At 38.4% G+C, this 20347-nt stretch overlaps 1 protein-coding gene across 3 annotated transcripts in view; it reads left to right on the forward strand.

Moving 5' to 3' along the window:
* The window catches only part of TXNRD1 (thioredoxin reductase 1), a 37202-nt gene extending 17805 nt beyond the window's left edge, over window positions 1-19397 (forward strand). For all 3 annotated transcript variants that reach the window (XM_082765613.1, XM_082765614.1, XM_082765615.1), the window contains exons 6-15: window positions 607-749; window positions 876-991; window positions 2763-2988; window positions 5360-5452; window positions 7134-7210; window positions 8921-9077; window positions 10817-10924; window positions 12317-12412; window positions 14503-14637; window positions 17835-19397. In XM_082765613.1, coding sequence (XP_082621739.1) covers window positions 607-749; window positions 876-991; window positions 2763-2988; window positions 5360-5452; window positions 7134-7210; window positions 8921-9077; window positions 10817-10924; window positions 12317-12412; window positions 14503-14637; window positions 17835-17897 — 1214 coding nt within the window. In that variant the 3' untranslated portion in view covers window positions 17898-19397. The remainder of the gene's footprint in view (window positions 1-606; window positions 750-875; window positions 992-2762; window positions 2989-5359; window positions 5453-7133; window positions 7211-8920; window positions 9078-10816; window positions 10925-12316; window positions 12413-14502; window positions 14638-17834) is intronic.
* Window positions 19398-20347: the final 950 nt, after the last annotated feature.

Consider the following 20347-nt stretch of genomic DNA (forward strand, 5'->3'; position numbering starts at 1 on the left):
AAGATATTACTCTATTTCTGAATGTAACACAACATCCAAAGGAATACCCCAAAATGTTTTTGTTAGAAACAGAAGCTTACTAATAATTGCAGGCAAGGGTTACTGTTCCCTCAGTCTGCATTGCTTCTACATCAGAAGCTGAATTTTTCTTTGTATTAGCTCTAGAGTGCATGGTTGTAGGATTGGGATCTATTTATGGTGTAATTCTATAAGGGGGAGCATGCAGAGGCACCTCTGAGATGCGTAATCTTCATTTGTTGAGCAATGTCACCTGCTCAGAGCATGTGTCATTGGAAAACGATTAATAATATGCAAAGTCTAAGTGTTCCATGTGTCAAAGGCTGCGGCTGTGCTAATAAAGGGAGGAAATATCGCAAATGCTTGGCAGAAGGCAAGTCGTTGATTGTTTAAGGCGTATCTGGTTCACTGACCTTTCGTTTGGTCTCTGCTGATGTAGCTCTTTGAATTTCAGTAGAGTTACCTTGGAGTGAAATAGGAACAGGACAAAGGTGACTGGGTCATGAAAAAAGTCTGTCTGGGAATATGGGGTTGGCCGTGGAAATAAGTGTCAGACTGAAAGACAAACATCTGTTTTGTTTCCAACAGTCAAACACAACTGGATGACGATGACAGAATCGGTTCAGAATTACATTGGCTCACTGAACTGGGGTTATCGAGTAGCACTGAGAGAGAAGAAAGTCACATACGAGAATGCATATGGAGAATTTGTTCAGCCACACACAGTTAAGGTACTGCCTAGCCCTGTTTGCTGGGTCTTCCTGTAGTGTTTTCTGAACGCAGATGTTTGTCAAAGAATAATATTTCCCTTAGTAGGACTACAAAACACTCACTTTGGACTATTGCTTTGTTCACAGGCAACAAATAAAAGAGGAGTTGAAAAACTGTACACAGCTGAGAGGTTTCTCATTGCCACTGGTGAAAGGCCACGCTACCTGGGTATCCCTGGAGACAAGGAATACTGCATTAGCAGGTAAAAACAGGAAGAATGTGAAGTCATTCACTGTGTGTAAATGCTTAACCTGTGAGAAATAGTGGTAAAGCATAAGCAGTGCTGTTTGCATGGTGTTGTTTCTCTATATTGTTTCTTTCTGCTTCTTAGAGGAGAGTAAGGAGAAGGAGAAGAGCTAGAGACGGATGTCAGGGTGCTGGGAATGTTGTCCGCTGGACACCACTGGCCTGTGGGTGGTAGGCTAGAACAGTTCCATTTCTAGCTGATAACAGAGCAGCTTGAGAATCCCAGAAATCATTTGCGTGTCTGTCATAAAATTAATTCATCATTTGTGCCCTAGTTACTGTTACACACACTTTGTCCTCATTCTTTATGGTCTTTCCATTCATGTACTGAGTTTTGTTCATAATGAAGAGCACAGTCTGCATGGAGAGAAACTCCGGCTCCAATGTCAGGGAAAGGGGGAGTTTGAAAGTAGCTGATGTTGTGAAGCTGGTTGAAATGTGCCTGTCCTCACACACTGTGGGAGTCCCAGTCTTGAAACCTGAACCAATTTTTTCCCAGCTGCTTAGGGGAGTGAATTCAAATTCGGGGAGAATCTGCTTCAAATGTCTGGCTAAAAAAAAAACAAGGAACTTCAGCACAATTTTACATGTGTGCACACATACAAAAAAGTGATATGCAGATGAAATGGATAAAATGTGCTTTCATATCAGGCTAACTGCTAAATTACGTACTGTAGAAACACAGGTTGGAATTACAGGCTTGCAAACCTGTAATAATGAAATAAATGACTGGCATAATCCCTGTGAAACTCAAACACCACGTTGTATGTTTCCCTAATACTAAGTGGTAGTGAAATTAAAGGTAGTAGATTACATAGCTGATAAAGTAGGGCTTTAAAATAACAACAAGGTGGAAGGGTCAGGAATGCCAGAGTTACAGGCTATCAGAGTGAGGCTGGCTGTTGTAATCTTAACTGGGTTCCTTGAGAGCTAGGAGCTATGATGTAGCCTTTAATTACACAGGCACACTTCATTCCACTGCAGCATTTGCAGAGAGCATCTTGTTTAGTGGTTGCCGCTGATGGCTAAAAAAGTGAAGCTTTTTAAAATGTAAATCTTTGGAGAATTTTCTTGCCAAACTCTTCCTGCATTTCTGCTGAGCAAGCACAATGCCTCCATGAGGCCCTGGTTCCACAGCCTGGGTCTAATTCCAAGGTGTGTCAGAAATGAGATGTTGATGAAGCAGTTGAAAGAAGTGGAAAGCAGGCAAATAAATGTTTGCTCTAATTTTGTACTCCTAGCTCTGCCTGTTACTGTGGTTTGCATTAATTTGTTTTATTGTCTGCATGTATTTAGCTCTTTGTATAATTAATTAGCAAAAGGAGAAGTCTTCAAAGAAGTTAAGGTGGTGTGTTTATTTACGTGCTAAACCCTTTCCTCTTCCTTCTAGCTGTCAGGAGCTAAAATTTGCAGTAAAATATTTGAAGCAATTCAGGAAAAATATCCTATTTTTTCAAAAAATTGTCAGAAGTTTGTTAAAAAAAAATCTACATTTTATTGTCTCTTTTGGAGTATTTCATATTTTTGTGTGTGGTCCTAATTAGAATGTTTTAATCTGTCATATACTGATCTAATATTCTAGTATGATTTCCAAAAATAAGTTTTGTTGTTGTTTGTGATCAGGAAAAGGAATAAAATCTTTACAAAAGAAAGTAGAAAAATATAAAGTGCAGTATATTCTCCTGTTTTTCTCTAACTTTTTTTATTTTGTTCCCCCTTTTTTCCAGTGATGATCTTTTCTCCCTGCCTTACTGTCCAGGGAAAACCCTGGTGGTTGGAGCTTCCTATGTGGCCTTGGAATGTGCAGGATTTCTTGCAGGCCTTGGGTTAGATGTCACGGTAATGGTGAGATCCATTCTTCTAAGAGGATTTGACCAGGATATGGCAAACAAAATTGGTGAATACATGGAAGAACACGGAATCAAATTCATCAGAGAGTTTGTGCCGATCAAGGTAGGCTTGAGGTGGTACTACAATTGATTGTAGTACACCTTTCATAATGAGTTAGTGTTTGTTACATTAAAAAGTTGTTTTGCCTACTTGTCCTGATCCTGAAAATATTGAATATACTTAAATTCTAGCAGCTGTTGTGAAGGCTTTAAGACTTCTTGTGGACTGATAAGTGGGAAGATGTACATGTATACTTCCTGTAAGACCAGGCCTAGTGCATCACAAATAGTCATCTTTTTCATTGTCAGTTCTCAAATTCTCAGCCAGCAAATTCTGTTTACAGTGCATAGGACCAGAAAGTAAAGGAGTTTTTAAAGTATCCATCTCTGTCTTTTACTTGGCAGAGACCTTACATACATGCCTAATTTTCTTGGAATTCCATAGGGGTATGCATGCAGGCTGCTAGGTCTATGTATAGGCAAATTCAGGTTGCAAAGTAGATGAGATAAGCTCTGGAGCTTTTCTTATGTTAAACTGCCTTAACAAAGGCTTTAGAGAGTCCTAACAATGTTGTTTGTTTGGCGTTTTTAATGCTTTTCCACAACGATTAGGACTTAATTATGAAATAGGAAATATATTAAGCATTTTTCTGATTGGTGTTAAACTAGTATACTACTGAGTTTAACACTTTAGGAAGTAAAGTATTAAATAGAGTGAAAACTGGTGTGTTGTGTTTTTTTGTTTGTTTGTTTTTTGTTTTAAATTATTTATTTTGTTTCTTTTTCTTCACACTTACTAATATAAAGAATAATTTAAAAAATGCTCTGGCCAGTTATCACTCTGTAGATCTGACCCTACAGAGGGTCAGGGATGACTATCTAGCTTTTGATTGTTTCAGATTTATCTTTCTGTAAATTCTTTTGGTGGGGTAGGAAAGGAGGATATTAGTCTTCAAAGAAGCAGATCATTTCAACTAAATGGCATGTGGCCTCCCCCAGCCAGATGCAGTCTGCAAAGAGTCCCTCACCCTAGTCATTAAGTACACTTTTGTCTATTCCATAATGTCCCTTCAGTATGTGTTTGATTTCAATGCGAATAAAATATGTGGCCTTGTTTCTAGTTGAGAATAGCCTTTAACTCCTGGATATCTCCTTACTAGATCTTTTCATCTCTTTCTTGCATTGTTTTTGAAGTTCTGCATGTTCTGCTTATTATTCAGTGTGACACCTGAAGACAGAAAATGATTATAAATAATGCCACCTTGAAATAGGAGCAATTTAAAAGTGATTTTGTAAAGTTGATAGGATGGGACAGAAGGTTGGAGTTCTTTTAAATTAAAAAAAAAAAATAAAGGACAGGGAAACAATCAGGAAATTTCCTTTCCTGACTCCAGATATTGAATATAAAGCAGGAGCTGTGGCAGTTGTTCTGAGAGGGTAAAAGGAAGACTGCAGTTAAACATATAGTTCTCTCACAGTCCAGGCGAAAGAGAACCCGCCTATGTAGCTTCAAATTCCATTTGCTCGTTTGGTGTTGATTGTTTATTGGAGGAAAAAGGAGCCTTTGAGGGGGCAAAAAAGCCAGTGGCATCACTTTCTGCTTTGTTTTCTGGTTATGTAGAGGTTGCATGTGTTTTGGGAGGGTGTTTGTTTTAAACAAGCCTTTATATTTTATTACCCTCAGCAAAGAACACAATTGCAAAAAGATTCTCTTTTTTATGTGGGGGTGCTTTTTTTTTTTTTTTTTTTTTGCTTTACTGGAATAGGCTGTAACCCACTGCAGTTAGGATGGGGGGAGAGAAGAAGCTTGATCTGTTGCTAAAACTAGTAATATTTATTTCAGCTTACTTTGAGGAACTTGGAAGGGCTGTTTTTGTTTGTTTGTTTCTTTTTTTTAAGCTGGTGGTGTTTTTCAGCCATTAAGAGCCAACTGCTGCCCTCTCCTGCAAGACAATTGCAGCTTTATGTATTGGACTGATGTCACTCAACAGGGGTAGGGGCAGGGCTATGACTGTGGCTTCCCCATGGGTGAAAGACACCACGGTCCTCTAGGTGTGGCTTAAGAAAATGTCTGATTCTGTTTCCAGGTCTAGAAGTAGTTCCCTTCCTCCTCACTTTCCCTGTCCACAGTTGATACTGACAGCTTCTTGGACAAGAGTTAGCAGTCAATACAACTGTTGTACACAGAAATGAGGTCCTGTTGTGTTAATTATAAGAATAAATGCATGGAGATGAAACAAAATGTTTAAATATGAAAGTAATAATCACAAATCTAAAGAGTGGTGAAAATATCTTTAGAACAAATGCTTGAATTTTAGGTCGTGGTTAAACACTCACGTTTGATTGTAAGATATATTGTGGGACTTAGATATATGTGTATACTTTAATTTGAAACTAACTTTTTTTTTTCTTTTTTCTTTTTTACCCAAATGTAGGTTGAGCAGATTGAGGAAGGAACTCCTGGAAGACTGAAAGTTACAGCCAAGTCCACAAAGGGGAATGAAGTAATTGAAGGGGAATACAATACTGTGAGTCCTGTCTATATATGTAAAGAACATGGAATAACCTTCCAGTTAATGTTAAGCTTCCTGGGGTCTTTTTATCCATAGTTTAGCTTTAATTAAAAAAAAATATATTTTCAATTATTACAATAGGCTAATGGTACATAATCAACATGTAATTAATGTGAGAAAAGTCCTAGAATCCATGGGCATGAGTCCCACGTGCCTTACCAAATCACTTGCATGCTTTTGAAACCTGTTTTTTAGCTTAGGGATTTAGAGGAGCTTGGTCATGTGGAATCAGTTGCAGGATTTTTGCCCAGGGAAGTATTTGTCATAAATTATAAGTAATGATTTTTAATAACTGTTATAGTAACTGAAGCATGCTGTTCTGGAGTTAGCATAAAACAATGGTCATTACAAGAGCTACACAAAACAGGTGTTGCTGTTAAGGTGTTGCTAAGATTGTTTGTTGATGCCACATCTTCACAAAAACAAACACCCCATGGCAAGTCAGGCAGGGAATTTCATTATACACTGAAAGCAGTAAAATTACAGTGCAAATGCATGCAGGTCTGCCTTTATATGTTTGACTGCTTCCATCACCTCTCACACCATTCATTTTCTTAGGCCTTGAAAGGAAAAAGTAGTCTGTGCCAGTGACTTCATCTATCTGCACCATCCATCAGTTTATTCCATAGCAAGGATATACATCAGTGCCTCTTGAGTACTAATATTATGAGAAAGATAAACAATAACAGCAGTGCTGTTTCACAGAATTGTCATACTATTTTTCTTGGTCTATGGTACTGAAAGATTTTTTTAAACTTCCAAATCAGTGCCTTTTTTTCTATTTATTTATTTTAAAGAAACTTCTGATTTCTCATTGCTATTACATCTTTCACTGAAATGCTGTCGCGTATTATATGAGCTGCGTATGATGCATTTGAAAACCTTCAGCTCTGAAGATCTGGCAGGTTTGGTCATCTAAAAGACTAGAAGCAGATTTTGGACAACTTCAACACAGTTCTTTTGTCACTTGTACGTTGTGTAGTTAACTGGGCAGTTGTCCAAGACGCAAAAGCACAAAACACTTCTCTGCATGACATTATACATCGAAATTTGTTTTTCTAGTTAAGGTAGCCAAATTTATGGTTTGGGTAAGAATTTGGCCTGAACAAATGTCCAAAAAATCACTCTGAACAAATGCAGAAACAAATAATATTCAACAAATATTATTTGGCAGTGGCTTAGTTGAGGGCATATGTAAGTAAATGATATTTTCTGATCAAAACAAAGATTATTTTGTCTTCTATTTGCATAAGCACCTGAGTTTCCTTCCTAAAGAGCCCTTTCTTTAAAGAGTGTTTTAGTGTCAACATATGGGAATATGGTATAACAATTTAGTATGTATTTGCAAGGAAAGATGATAACAGATTTATTTAGAATACTGTTTATATATTTTTCCAGGGAAATATATTTGGCTGCATTTAATCCTATAGCTAAAACTTGGTATTGTTGGGTCATGATGGTAGTGTGGCTTGTGTAAAACTCAATGAACACGCAATGGGTAACTAATGTATTTATCTTAATGTGACCAAACCTTAGGTACTGATCCTTAGTCTGTAATTAAAATAATAGGTAGCAACAAGCAGGGGTGCTTTTGAGTTTTTAGGAAATCAGTAACATGTGCATTGCTGTTTTGCAGGTGCTGCTAGCAATTGGAAGGGATGCGTGTACAAGAAAAATTGGTTTGGACAAAGTTGGAGTGAAAATCAATGAAAAGTAAGAAGAGACTCCTTTATATCACTGACTACACAGCTGGTGCCATTGACTAGTGCAGTGGCAGCCGTGCATCCTCAGTCAAATGCTTTCAGGAGAAATTGTCTCCTGTTTGGATAGGAGGCTATGCAGCAGATAGCTGTGTTATCTTGCATAGTACAACCACATTTTCTTTTTTATACTGAAATGTCAGTTCCTAAATACTGAGAGTCAAATGTGTCTCTTCCACTCTGTCTCAGTTCAAAGGCGGGTCTGCCAGCTCCTTCCAGTGACTGGGCTTTCTAGGATCTGTCAGTTGTTTCTCATACTCTCTTACTCCCATCACCTTTTTTTTTTTTTTTTAATCTCTGCCACCTCTTGGGGCAGAGATGTGTTTGTTCACATGGACTTTTAGTGTGGTAGGGTTCATTTACATTTTTAACATAAATACTACTGTATGTTTATGTTGGAATATAAAATCAAAGTTGCATTCTTAAGCTCACAGCTGGAGTTGGTGATGTGTTTTAGTTTTTGGAGGAGTTTATTTCTTGCTTTATGGCTTCTACCTTTGGAAACAATCTCTCTCCTGCAGAGAATTGCAGGTTTAATGTAGTGAGGTCATTGCTCCAGGGGGTGGAGCTATCAGTAGCATTTTCAATATTGGTAACTTGAAAATGTATTCTAGATATGAGGGGCCTAGACCATGTTCCCTTTGATGGAACCATTAACTCGATTTGGTAGTATGTGAGAGAGCAGTACAGAGGGCAGCTTGTATATGAATACTGTGACCGATGTTGCTGAAGAGAACTGTTGCAATGTTCTAAAGTTAAAAAAAATAATAATAATAATTCAAAATTCAATTCAAAATTGGCAGACCCATATTGTCTTGTAGAACACTACATGTCTTTATTTGTTTGACATTGGGACATCGGTTACTAATTTAATAGAACTAACTATAGAATTAGTAGTATAATAAGTAGCATATATATATATAAGTAATAATAAGTGGTATATATTTGTTAACAAAACCAAAAATTAAGAAAGTTGCATCTTTATACAAAAATCGCTACTGGTCCTTCAAGGAACTGTGCAACTGTTTCTGTGCCTGTCTGATTAAGTTTACTCGTTAGATAAGTTTCCTGTAGTGATTACTATACTATGTCATTTATTAATGAAGTAGGAAATATTAATAATTTAAAACTTCCATTAGCTCAATACGTTTAATGCTAAAAAGCTTGCTGTATTTCTTAAGTGGAGTGTCTAACAACTTGACTCGCCTCTGTGAAGAAGCCTGAAGGTCAAGTTTATTGAAACTACTTCACCCACTGGACTGGAGTTTCAGTAGTGGAGAAATTATTTCAACCTACAGCTTGAGTGGGAGAAGTCTCTTCCTGGTATTTCTCAAGGTTTCCAGTACACGGTTCAGCTGGTAGTAGTGTATTTTGAGGAAAGCAGTTATGTCTCACCAATGAATTTATTCAGATGAATCAACTTCAGTGGCTACCTCCTTATCCAGTGTGTAAATTCCTGTAGTCTTGGTAGAAACCAAACTTTACACTAGCTTACTTTCTTGACCAAGGTTGTAAGGTTGTGACTATGACTTCTTCTCCACATATTTCAAGTACATGCCTATCTCTTGAAGCTTAAAGGGCCCAATTGCTGCAATGTTATTTACCACTTGAGTCTTCACAGCAGAATATTTACATCTTTTATTTTTGTTGATGCAAATCACAGAACAGGAAAAATACCTGTCAATGATGTGGAGCAAACAAATGTGCCATACATCTACGCTATCGGAGATATACTGCAGGACAGGCTGGAACTCACACCGGTGGCAATCCAGGCAGGAAGACTGTTAGTTCAGAGGCTTTATGGTGGGGCAACCACTAAGGTAAGTAACCAATTGCTACAAAACACTCATTGCTCTACTTCTTCCAAGGAGATGCGATGCTCTTAATTTTCAGTGTTACTCGCACTAGTATTTTCACATCCTTATGGTTTCAGTGTTGTACACAGTTTTGCTACAAACTGAATATGGATGCAAAGAAAGATGAAGTATGCCAATAAGTCAACAAGTATTTATACCTGAGAAGTTGAATTAATGAATCCAGTGTTTACATATCATACGAGTGTGATTGTAGGCTTCAGTCAAGTTATGCTGGTTCAAATAGGAGTAACATGGGTACTTTTTACATCTTAAGTTATAAATAGAAGGGAAGGAAGCAATGTTATCCAAGCAGCGTTGATATGGGTGCTTGTCTCGCTTTCATAACCAAGGGGATTAAGTAAAAACCCTTGCAACTGTAGAGCCTGCTGTACTCATATCAGGTTCTGTTATCAGCCAGATTTAGAGCTTGATTGAGTTGTTTGTTTTAGGCTGGCAGGTATTGCAGTAACAGAATCTTGAATTAGTGTGCCTAATGTCATTATATCAGTCAAGCAAAGTTTAAGTAAACCATAGCCGGAGCCAGGATTTCTTACTGCAGAACTACAGATCGGTCTTAATTTACATTTGATGCCAAATAACTGTCTCTCAGGTTATGAAAATCCTTATGCTGCTAAAGAAAGCATCATCGCTCTGAATGAATCCAAGAAATAAATAACTGCTTAGGTGGGATCCTGGCTTACACTGCTGTTTTAACTAATCTGGAAAGGGTGATAGTATGAAACATAAGTATTATGGATAGGTGGGGAAAGAATAGTAAACAGCACCTTAGTTGATACCTAGACACAAAGAAACTAGAGTTGAAATTAATAGAATAAAGTTGCTGGAAATTAATTAGAGGCAACCGACCTGCTAGCCTTTTGGGGCAGAATGATTAATTTGGTAAATATGGGGAGAGCAGTGATGTTGCTTTGATTCTAGTAGGGCTAGAGTAACGTTCTCATAGACAGGCTGTTCTGTGCCTGGGCAGGTGTTACCCCATGCACCAGCGTGGGTCGGGGATCAAGCAGTGGGAAAGTAGCTTTGCAGAGAAGCCCCCTTGGGGTGGGCTGGGGGACAAGGAGTTTACTCTGAGCCAGCAATCTACCCTGATGGCAAAGGCCAGCAGCATCTTGGGCTGTGTCCTGCAGATGCATCTTGGCAGATCACTGCCAGCGGAGTAGTCAGGCCTTTTTGACTTACATTGGATGTGACTGGGGACATAACTTCAGTGCTATCACTGCAGATGGCTGTAGTTCATGCCTATAGCATCTGCTAAAGATGCTAAAGACTTTAGACTGCAGCTGATGAAAAAGATGCTGGTTTTTGGATGGTGGTGTTGTATTTGTAGCAGTACCTCCTAAAAATAGAACGCTCTGTAGAAGCAGTTGAACTGACTGCTTTTTATCTCCCGCGTCACTTGTGATCTGGTGTGTTTTAAAGCAGGGCACTACTGCATTTCCTTCTCACTCTGTGCATGTTAATGTCACTGTGGCTTTGAGCTGTCTTTCTGTTCTTGCTGTAGTTAACACCTCTGAGAGGGACAACACCAGAACTGTAGCTTCATTTAAAATAAAGAAAAAGTAGTTTTCAGAGTTACAAATAATACAACTTTTATTCCTGACTTTCAGACTGCTTAATTTTTACTCGGTGTGCTGATGTTATTACTAATATCGTGTGTGTTTTTTATTTTGAATACCACACAGTGTGACTACGTGAATGTTCCAACCACAGTGTTCACTCCTTTAGAATATGGAGCCTGTGGATATTCCGAAGAGAATGCAATAGCGAAATTTGGGGAGGAAAACATTGAGGTAAATGCCTTAATTTCATCTAGATTTTAAGTTCCGAGTCTGTAATTTAAAATGATGTTAAAAGTTGATTAAAACAGCATTCTGTACTCTGATGTAAGGTCAGGAGGAGACTATATTTTTGTCTTTCTTGGCAATTCCTAAGCATGCTTTAAAAATAGTCCCTAATTCTGATAGTTCTAGTTGTAAATATGTTCTCTCTTTGACAAACAGGGCTTGTAGGTGGAATATTTATTATAAAAAAAAATCTTCTGTGCAAATACTTCAGGATAAATTAGAGGTGTTGGAAGTAATACATTGGTTTCAATGTCAAAGCTGAGCTTTTTGTAGCTACAGGATGGCAAATTCTTTGTCATGATGATTTTTACTTTATGAAAACAAATGTTGGTACGCTGTTTTTCCTGCTTATTTTGACTATCTAGGCAGATACGTGCTTAATTTTACTCACTTGAATAATCCCTTTTCATTCACTGGGACTGCGGTTGGAATGAAATATGTAGGCACTTGGTGTCCCACACCATTCTTACAAAATACTGTGGAGACCACATTACAGAAAGCATGAGGGAGGGTGTGTGACAATAATCTGAACTTCTTTTATGTCCACTTGGATCACTTGAGGGGCATTATCAGGGGAAATAAGCACATAAGTGGTGGTTCAGACAGCTGAGAACTTGTCTTCCTCTTAGCTTTGTTAAATATACCTTTTATATGTTGAGAAAAGAGGTAAATATGACTTAATATGGCTGCACATCAAGTGCTGTTAACCTAACTACAGGACAGAGGCTGAAATTCTGCTATGCCCACAGACTTTGTTTATACAGAGTCAATTTTTTGTTATTGAGTTAAGTTTCTGCTCTTCCATGTGAAACACTGGACCCTTTATTGTGGCAAATCTGCTTCTGTTTCACGTTTTTGAAAATATGCATCCAGAAACATTTGTGTTCTGGCTAAGCCCTAATCTAGTTGATCCTGACCTCTTTATCATGTCACACGGCTTTTGGTTTGTAAGCTTCAGTAGGAATATTGAGTTGCACCTGTCATCCAAACCTATTAAATTTCAGTTTTGTATAGCAATGGTTATAATTGCTTTGTAGCTCCATTAATACAGGAAACATTGATCTCTCTCTCTCTCCAACTTTGTGAAGGGGCATATTTTTACTCAAGTTGCAATCACTTAGGAACTTCTTTCAAATAGCAATTCGTTTCAGGTTATGATTTTCTAAGTGCTTTACTCTCCTAAGTCTGTTGCAGCTGCAGTCAGTAGTAAAGCTCTGGTTTTGGAAGCAGACAATGCAAATTTAAGATAAACTGGCAGTTTTTGGAAGATCTCTCTGAGACAGCAGATGCTCTCCGCTATGTAATTAGAACTTCTTCTCATCTGTGCTGTATTTCCAGGTATACCATAGTCACTTCTGGCCACTGGAATGGACTGTGCCATCCAGAGACAACAACAAATGCTATGCAAAGATAATTTGCAATATTCGAGATAACGTAAGTGCATCTTTACTTCCAAAGAAAACAGAAACTGTATGTTCATTGTAGGGACCACTGACACCACAATTATAAATAGGTTATTTTTAACAAGTTAAAAAAGAATTTACATTTTCTCTACCTTTTGAAATGTAATAAGTATTTGTAATGATGCAGTACTTTTGTTGATACAAAAATCACCATCAGTAAAATAGAAAATTTTGCAGTCAGCATTTGTGTAGGGAGTATTTTGTATATGAAAAATGACAAATAGAGAGCTCTAAGACTGTTCATTAATTTTAACCATTGATTCACTTCAGAAAAAATAATGGTTAGAAGTCACATCCATTTATCTTATTCTCCCTCTCCCAAACTAGGATATGATTTTTTTGGGAGATTTTTGTCTCTGAAGTGGAGATCACTCAGAAATCATTGCATCCTTTGACCTCTGCAAATCCATGTGTGTCTATAAAACTCCTGAGATTGTTCTAACAGGATTAATATATCTTGCCTGCACAAATCTTATTTAGAGTGATAATGCCAGGATTAGCCTTGGACTAGGATAAGACTTCCTGGTTAAGGAAACGTACAGTACCTGCTGAAGCACAAGTAAAATTGCTAATTGCAATAATAAGCTAATAGCATAAAGGTTCAAGCCCTAATGAAGTTTTGAATCTATTATGCCTGTTTTATTTTATCACCAGTTACAGATTTGTCTTCCTGCAGTCTTCCTAAGCATTGTGTCATTTTGTGAAGTCTTCAAATCTGCTTGGTTTTGCCCATCTCCTTTTTCTGGAGGAGTTTGCGCTAACATGGAAGTTATTTTAGAACCCATACTTATGTTCCTAATCCAAAGTTACTTAAGAAAATAGGAAGACTTTCTGGTGATTTAAAATGTTTTCTTGTCCTGAAAATTAGAAATATGTTTAAACATTTAGAGTTTTTGAGCTGAAAGTTACCCCGGATGGAAACTATTAAATTAACTATTTAAATTTATAGGGGAAACTGTAGTTATCTCAGCTTCATTTCTGTGGATTTATGTTTACATTATGTGCATATTTTTAATAGAAAGTAAGGATAATTCTATTTTAGATACTGTCTCCTGTTAGCTTTTCTTATTTAAATGAACCTTCTGGTAATTCCCAGTTGTCAGGCTTACTGAAAGAAAATAACCTTCCAGTGTAGTGGTTATCCCCACTCCCTTACATGTGATATTTAGCAGAAGGAGCAGATAACTCTTGATTCCCACCTGGGCTAGGTCTGTGATTAGCAAAATTCAGTTAATGTTCTGAAATCCACTGAAGCCCACAGCAGCTAGCTTTTGCTGAAGAAGACAAAACTCTTGAAGAAAAGAAAGTCAAGTTCAAAGGGCTTGTTCCCTTGGGTGTTCAGTAAGGATATGTGCACAATTCAGCGTATTTTGCAGCTGAACAGTAGTGGAGGTATGAGAAGTAATGTATGGAGTCATATTTTCTTCTTTGTAACTAGATGTCTTTCAGTTTATTTGGGGAATCTCTAGGTATATTATCTTCCAATGGCAGTGAACACCACAACAACAGTAGTCGTCAGTTTAGTTACCACACACCTCTTGTCACTTCTCCTAGCCAGAATTTTAGCTTATAGCTCTTTCAAACTATCAAGCAACTAAGCAACTATCAAGTTGTGAGTTCTTCTGTAGGTATGCACCATCCAGCCAGCTAGCATAGACCCTGATATTGCAAACCTTTATGCAAGATGTTTGCCTTTACTTAATCTTACTGGAATGAGTGGAACAGCTTGCCTGAATAAAGTTGTAAGGACATTTGCAATTTGGACATACACAATAACCAAGTGTAGATCATGATGTGTGTTAAATTTGAATGCTCTTGATATAAATGGAAGACTCATGCACAAAGCTTGTAAGGAAGCTGATTCGTGAATTCTTAGTTTAATCTTTTCCTTCTTGGAGAGAAGACAAATTTTTTCCCACTAAGTCCCTTCTGTTGGAGCTAATGATAGTTCACATTTGTGGTTACATTAATTTGTGGCATGTTTTGTGAACTGGTGAAATTGAATACTCTCAGTAAGACCTTACAGCTAACTGTGCTTGCGTTTGATTCTTTGTTATTTAGGAGAGAGTCATTGGTTTCCATGTCCTCGGCCCAAATGCTGGAGAAGTCACCCAAGGCTTTGCAGCTGCTATTAAATGTGGATTGACCAAAGAACAGCTAGACAGCACCATAGGAATCCATCCAGTCTGTGCAGAGGTTTGTATATGAAGTCACCTTCCTATCCCAGCTTCCGTAGCGTTCTGGGATAAGCTGCTGGAAATCCAAACATCAGAATTTTATTAAAGGCAGAATTAGGGGAAAGTAGAGGGGAGGGAAAGACAGGAAACTTTTTTTTTTTTTTTTTAATATTTAAAAAACTAACTTTTACTTTTTTTTTTTTTTTTTTCATTTGTGAAATAATTGTCATCTCCACTAACCCAGTGCTCCCTCTACTGGGAAGAACAGAATCTTCCTCCCACGTTTTGGAGGTGCTTGTCAGAGCTAATTTTTCTGGATATATGTACTCAAATTAGGCATATAAACTGGTGCTGTGGAAGGGGACCAGCCACATGCCAGTTCTTCTATTAAATTCTGTCCTTCTGAAGCTCTCTCCTTTACTCTCTAGGTCTTTGTATTTGAATTGAAGTACACAAGGCCACATAACAACTTCTTGCCTTCGTCTTGCTATTTGTCTTTAACAAAGAACTGAATTTTGTCTAACAAGGAGGGAACAGTTCCCCCTTGGTGTAAATCGGAGATGCTGCACTGATTTTAGTAGCATTAGGGCCACTTATTTTAGCTGAGAACCCCAGGTAACTGTATATGACCCTTGTAGGTCATTGTACAGAATCTGTGTTCTTACCTGTGTATTTTAGCTACAGAGTGTGAGAGGGAGCACCGGGATACCAGCCTGTAGAAGTGAAACCCACTTCTCATGTGCTTCCAAACTGATGCGGTATAAGCAATTTAATGTGAGCTCCTTTAATGGAATGGACTTCTAGCAATCTGAATCATCTTCAAAGCATCTGCAATACAGTTTTTTTTGTTTTTTTTTTTCCCCCGTAATATCATCTAGCAGTGTTATTTTCAAGCCCTTGAAGAGGGGCAGTAAGTCTTTATCTTATCAGGGGCCCTGCAGAGGGGGAACTTTGAGTGAGGCATTCAAACCTGTGAACTTGAGCAGGATATTAGCATATGCAGTGTGAAGAGAGGCTGATAGTCATAATTTATTCTGGACATCTGAGCTGCTAAAATTGAATAGAATGATGATTAGACATAATTTAGGGAGGTAATTTCAGATAATCATATTTGTTTGAGTGGGGGAGGAAGAAATTGGCTCAGGAGAAATACACTATTTAAAAGCTCCAGGGAACACTGATCATTTTTAATGCCAGTCTTTAGAAGGTTTTTTATGCCTGTTACTTAATTTAATCTCTTATGCAGTAAACAAAAATCAAAGTGCAAGATGGTACTCTTTGACTAAGAAAAAAATGTTTTAAAAATGTTTGGAATTTGTCAGGGCTGTGCATATCTGGCTGAATAAAATGGTGGATAATAGCCTTCTGTTTATGATGCATATATAAAGGCTAAGGAACATGAACTCTGATCTGAGCACTAAAGGGTCAGTGCTGCAGGATCAAATACCGACGTCTTCACTGGCATTAGTGCTAACTGACTGCTCAGAGAGACTCGTGAAACACGGTATTACTCAACTTGAAGACTAAGACTGAGGGTCCCATTTCTCGCTGCTTGTAAATTAGGGTGAGATTTCACTTCCCATATTTGAACAGCATTATATTCTGCAGAAAGCCTGAACTCTGAATGGAATTTCTTGCAAGGCAAAGTACAAATAACTGCAAGTACATATTGGTAGAAGGTCAGAAGTATAGAGAGTTACCTCTCACTTTGGGCTGTACTGCACTGCTTTAAATATGGGCACATATGATTGAGCATCTGTGATGAAGAAAAGGTATTTTCTGAAAGCTAGGATGATTCTGTGAGTCAGCTAAAAAGTTAGTTACCAAAAGACTCCCAGCTGGCTTACTGGAGCTGGGGAGCTCTGTGGTCCCCAGAGCTGCTGGAACTGGCTAGCAGACCCAGAGATTGCGGTTGGGACAAGAAGAAAGCAGGTGAAGCTTAATGAAAGGCTGGACCTGGAGCTTAGGGATGTGGTTTAGTGGGTGACATTGGTAGTAGGGTGAGTGATGGTTGGACCAGATGATCTTGGAGGGCTTTTCCAACCTTGATGATTCTGTGATTCTATAGCAACAAATGAAAATTCCCACAGGTTGTCAGTCTGTGGATCAGAACTGAAGAGTCAGAAAGCCTGTATCAAGCCATGCACCATAGTTTAAATATATTTTGGTTCTTCTGCCATAATATATTAAACATGCATTCGTCTTCCTGACTTTTGCATAATGCTTTACATGCTTGTAGAAAGTAGAAGAGCCATATCATTTATTGATGGTCTCTGACGAGCTCTGGCAGCTTTAATGCAGTAAAGCTGCTACTTACAGGACTGTAGGGCTTTCAGATCCCCATTTTCTTTAGATATTTCAGTGCTATTTGCATAAATGAAATGTCTATGTACTTTATTCTGTGCTAAGTTTATTCTTCCTGAGAGATGGCTTTGATGGCTAATTATTGCAACTTTGAACTATTTAAATAGAAGTGGGTTTAGTTTGGTTTCCCATTCCTTTCTATATTACATCTGTGCAAAACAATGCAATTATTTGCATAGTAAAGTTCTAATACTAAACACGTTATTGTATAATTTTTCTTTTTGAATTTTTATATCATTTAATTTTTCAATAATTATTCTTCAATATGTCCTTTTCTTTAATATGACTTGAAAGCAGTAAGGATTTGACTTTTCCAAGCTAGGCTTGAGTGTTTCTTAGCTATTGTCCAGAGGATACAAAACCCAGGCATAATACCCTCATCAGCAATCAGCTCCACATTTCCATAATATCTGGAAGGACACGGAGGCAAAAGCTAGGTTTTCTTCAAATGCTACAGCCTTAGGTTAACTTCACTTTCCCAACGAAGAAATTGTCTAAGCAATAAAGACACCTGTTAGGTGTACAGGCTGGAGAGTGTTATTGCTGAGCTCATTCGCACTGTAAAAACTTACCAGCAGTAAGGCAAAAAGTGCTATAAAGCCATGAGACTTCCTTAATTGTTTCTTTCCACCGTAAAAGTAAGGCCATGGGGTAAATGAAGGGAACAGGGGGGATTTGTGTGCGCACTATTTAGTAGCAAGGATTTTAAATGTAGGGGTTTTTATTATTATTTTATTACTTTAGGAAATGGCTGTGGTTTGAACATTATGCCCAAATTAGTCTTTGGAAGAGAAGATAGATTCTGGCTGTACTAAAAAGTATTTGTTCTTGTTTTTTCTTCTTTCCCTGAAGGTATTCACCACTCTGTCCGTGACGAAGCGTTCTGGTGAAAATACTCTCATGGCTGGTTGCTGAGGTTAAAGACCCCCATTCTTGTTATTGCCAGAGACTGACTTTCATCATTGTGGCTGACTTGTGCACTTCAGAAGAGAGGTTTCGAGAGAAGTCATCCTCAGAAGTCTGCAGAAGTGTGTACATCTTACCCAGAGCGCTCAGTTCGTCTGAGGAGAAGAGCTCTGCGGGAGTCGGAGTCGGTCACTAGTGGTGATGGGCTGGCAATCAGCAAAGCAATGGGTGTATTGAACTCTCCAGCTGGTGTTTGGCAGGGCATTTAACAAATGCTTTCATGAAGTCATAGCCTAAAACCTGCATTGTCTGGTGGGCAGTGATGGAAGAACTGCTGGCACAGCTGAGCAACAACTTTGTTTTTTTCTTCCTTAGTTTGCTACCTGAACAAAGAGCATCCTAACTCCAGAATGTCACCACAAGTTCAGATAACTGTGTAGTGCCCCGTGTACCGGGTTTTAACACTGCAAGTACAAGTCCTCCTCGTGAGCATGCATTTTCCCTGATCAGAGCTGTGTACCAAAACAGGGGAAATTACCTACATGTTTGGTCACGAGGAAGAAGCTATCACTGAAAGAAGTGTAGTACCATCTAGAATAACATCTCTTTGCTTTCGGAATGACTTGACTTTTTAGAGATGCTTATTTATAAAAATGTTCTGGGTGAGAAAGCCTTGTCATACATAAACTTTTTTATTTTCATAGTAACAACATTGCATGTAACAGATCTTCTGAGCTGTATCTTGCAGCTTCTGTGGTAATAGTTAGTCCAGTTTAGAATTGACAGAATCCTGATTTGAATGGATTATACTTCCAAGTGTGTTACATAACAACTATCAAATCTGAATAAATTCTTCCTTTTCAGGTGAGCAGTTGTATACTGCACGGTTTCAGGTGTGAACTGGCCACTTTAAACACATTGGTACTGAAGCTTTCCTTCAAGCTGGGGCAAACCACCACCACTCAATCTCTGAAAACCTATAGTGAAAATTCTTCTGTGTAGACAAGGCGTAAGAGCTAGATTTAGTTCCATGTATGTTTTGTTTTGTATTCAATTAAGAAGACAATACTTCTGAAATGTAGGTTTCCATGAAAAGTACAAGTGAGCTTCACTCTCTTGCTGGATAAACTCCATCCATATTTATCAGGAGGTGGTAAAATGCCTCTTTGTACCGGAAATGATTGTGCTTTTTGATCTGGTTTTTCATTTCCCTCTCTTTTAGCAGGAAGGTTCAGATTACTTTAATTAAATGGTTCTTGGGAGTTCATTGTGGTGTGAAAATGGGGTAAATTCTTCCTCCCTCTGGGCAGAACACCTTGTGCCTGAACTTCTACCCAGCAACAAATCCATAGTTTTCTACTGAGATTCCTGGAATGGTGCTTTAAGTTATTTTTATAAAGTCATATGTAATGGAAGGATTTTTTAAAAAAACTTTTATATGTCATCAAGAATGGTCTGTTATGTTGTTTTTCTGGCCAGTTTATTAAATAAATGGAATGTTTGCACAAACAGGTGCTGGCTTTGATGGCTCTTCTGGGAAAAGAAAGCAGGGGATAGCAAGATGACTTTTTCCATGGGCCAGCAGAGGGCACCTTGATAATCCCAGCTGTGATTCCTTTAAGTCTTCTGAGTTTTGAAGGCAGGTTCTTCTCTGGAAACAGGGTGTGGGGCTATTTCATGTGCAATTTTTGCATGTTAAACATATCAGGACATGCTTAAAAATAAGGAATGAACTAGGACCAACTCTACCAGTGCTTGCACAGGTTACTGTCTGTGTGTGTTCTGGAAAGCCAGGAGCAGTTCAGCTCTTCATATTGAAGCACAGGAACAGCGTTATTTTCAAGTGTGTCTACAAGAAGGTCTGATCTTGGCATGTAGGGAATAAAGATGTGTAATGAGCCTGTGTTGGCATGTAGGGAATAAAGACATAACGAGCATGGCTTTGCAAGATTGGACCAAATGTACCTGTTCTTTCTCATGGGTCTTGTTCTCAGTGTTGATGTACATTGCTACATTAATGACATAATTCAGAAAGGGGGTTTTATTACTTTTAATTTACTTTAAACTTAAAAGTCTGAGGCTTTTTTTTGTTTTTCTTCTTCTTCCTAGGGCTTTTTCTTTTCTTCCTCCAGAAGGAAAATATTTTCTGGTGTGTATTTTTGTCATCTGTGTGTGATGATAGAGATACATGATAACGTCTCCATCTCCACCTTGAGACTTCAGTGGGAGCTGGCCGGGGCATGCAGCAACAGACCTGCTACTTAGGCAGCTCTGCTCCTTCCTTCGTGCTCCCGCGGGTGCGAGCTGTGGGATGGGGTGCCTCAAGGCCTCTCTGGACGAATGCTTCTTTCAGTGGTGCTTTGAGGCGCCTGGGTGTTGGAAAGAAGATCCTGGAGAGGCTGCAGGCCATAAGCAAACACTGTTTGGTGTTTTAGTGAAACTGTTTCCCACGAGGGGGC

The sequence above is a fragment of the Aythya marila genome (genome assembly GCF_965140915.1).
Source record: "Aythya marila genome assembly, chromosome: 1".
Taxonomy (NCBI): domain Eukaryota; kingdom Metazoa; phylum Chordata; class Aves; order Anseriformes; family Anatidae; genus Aythya; species Aythya marila.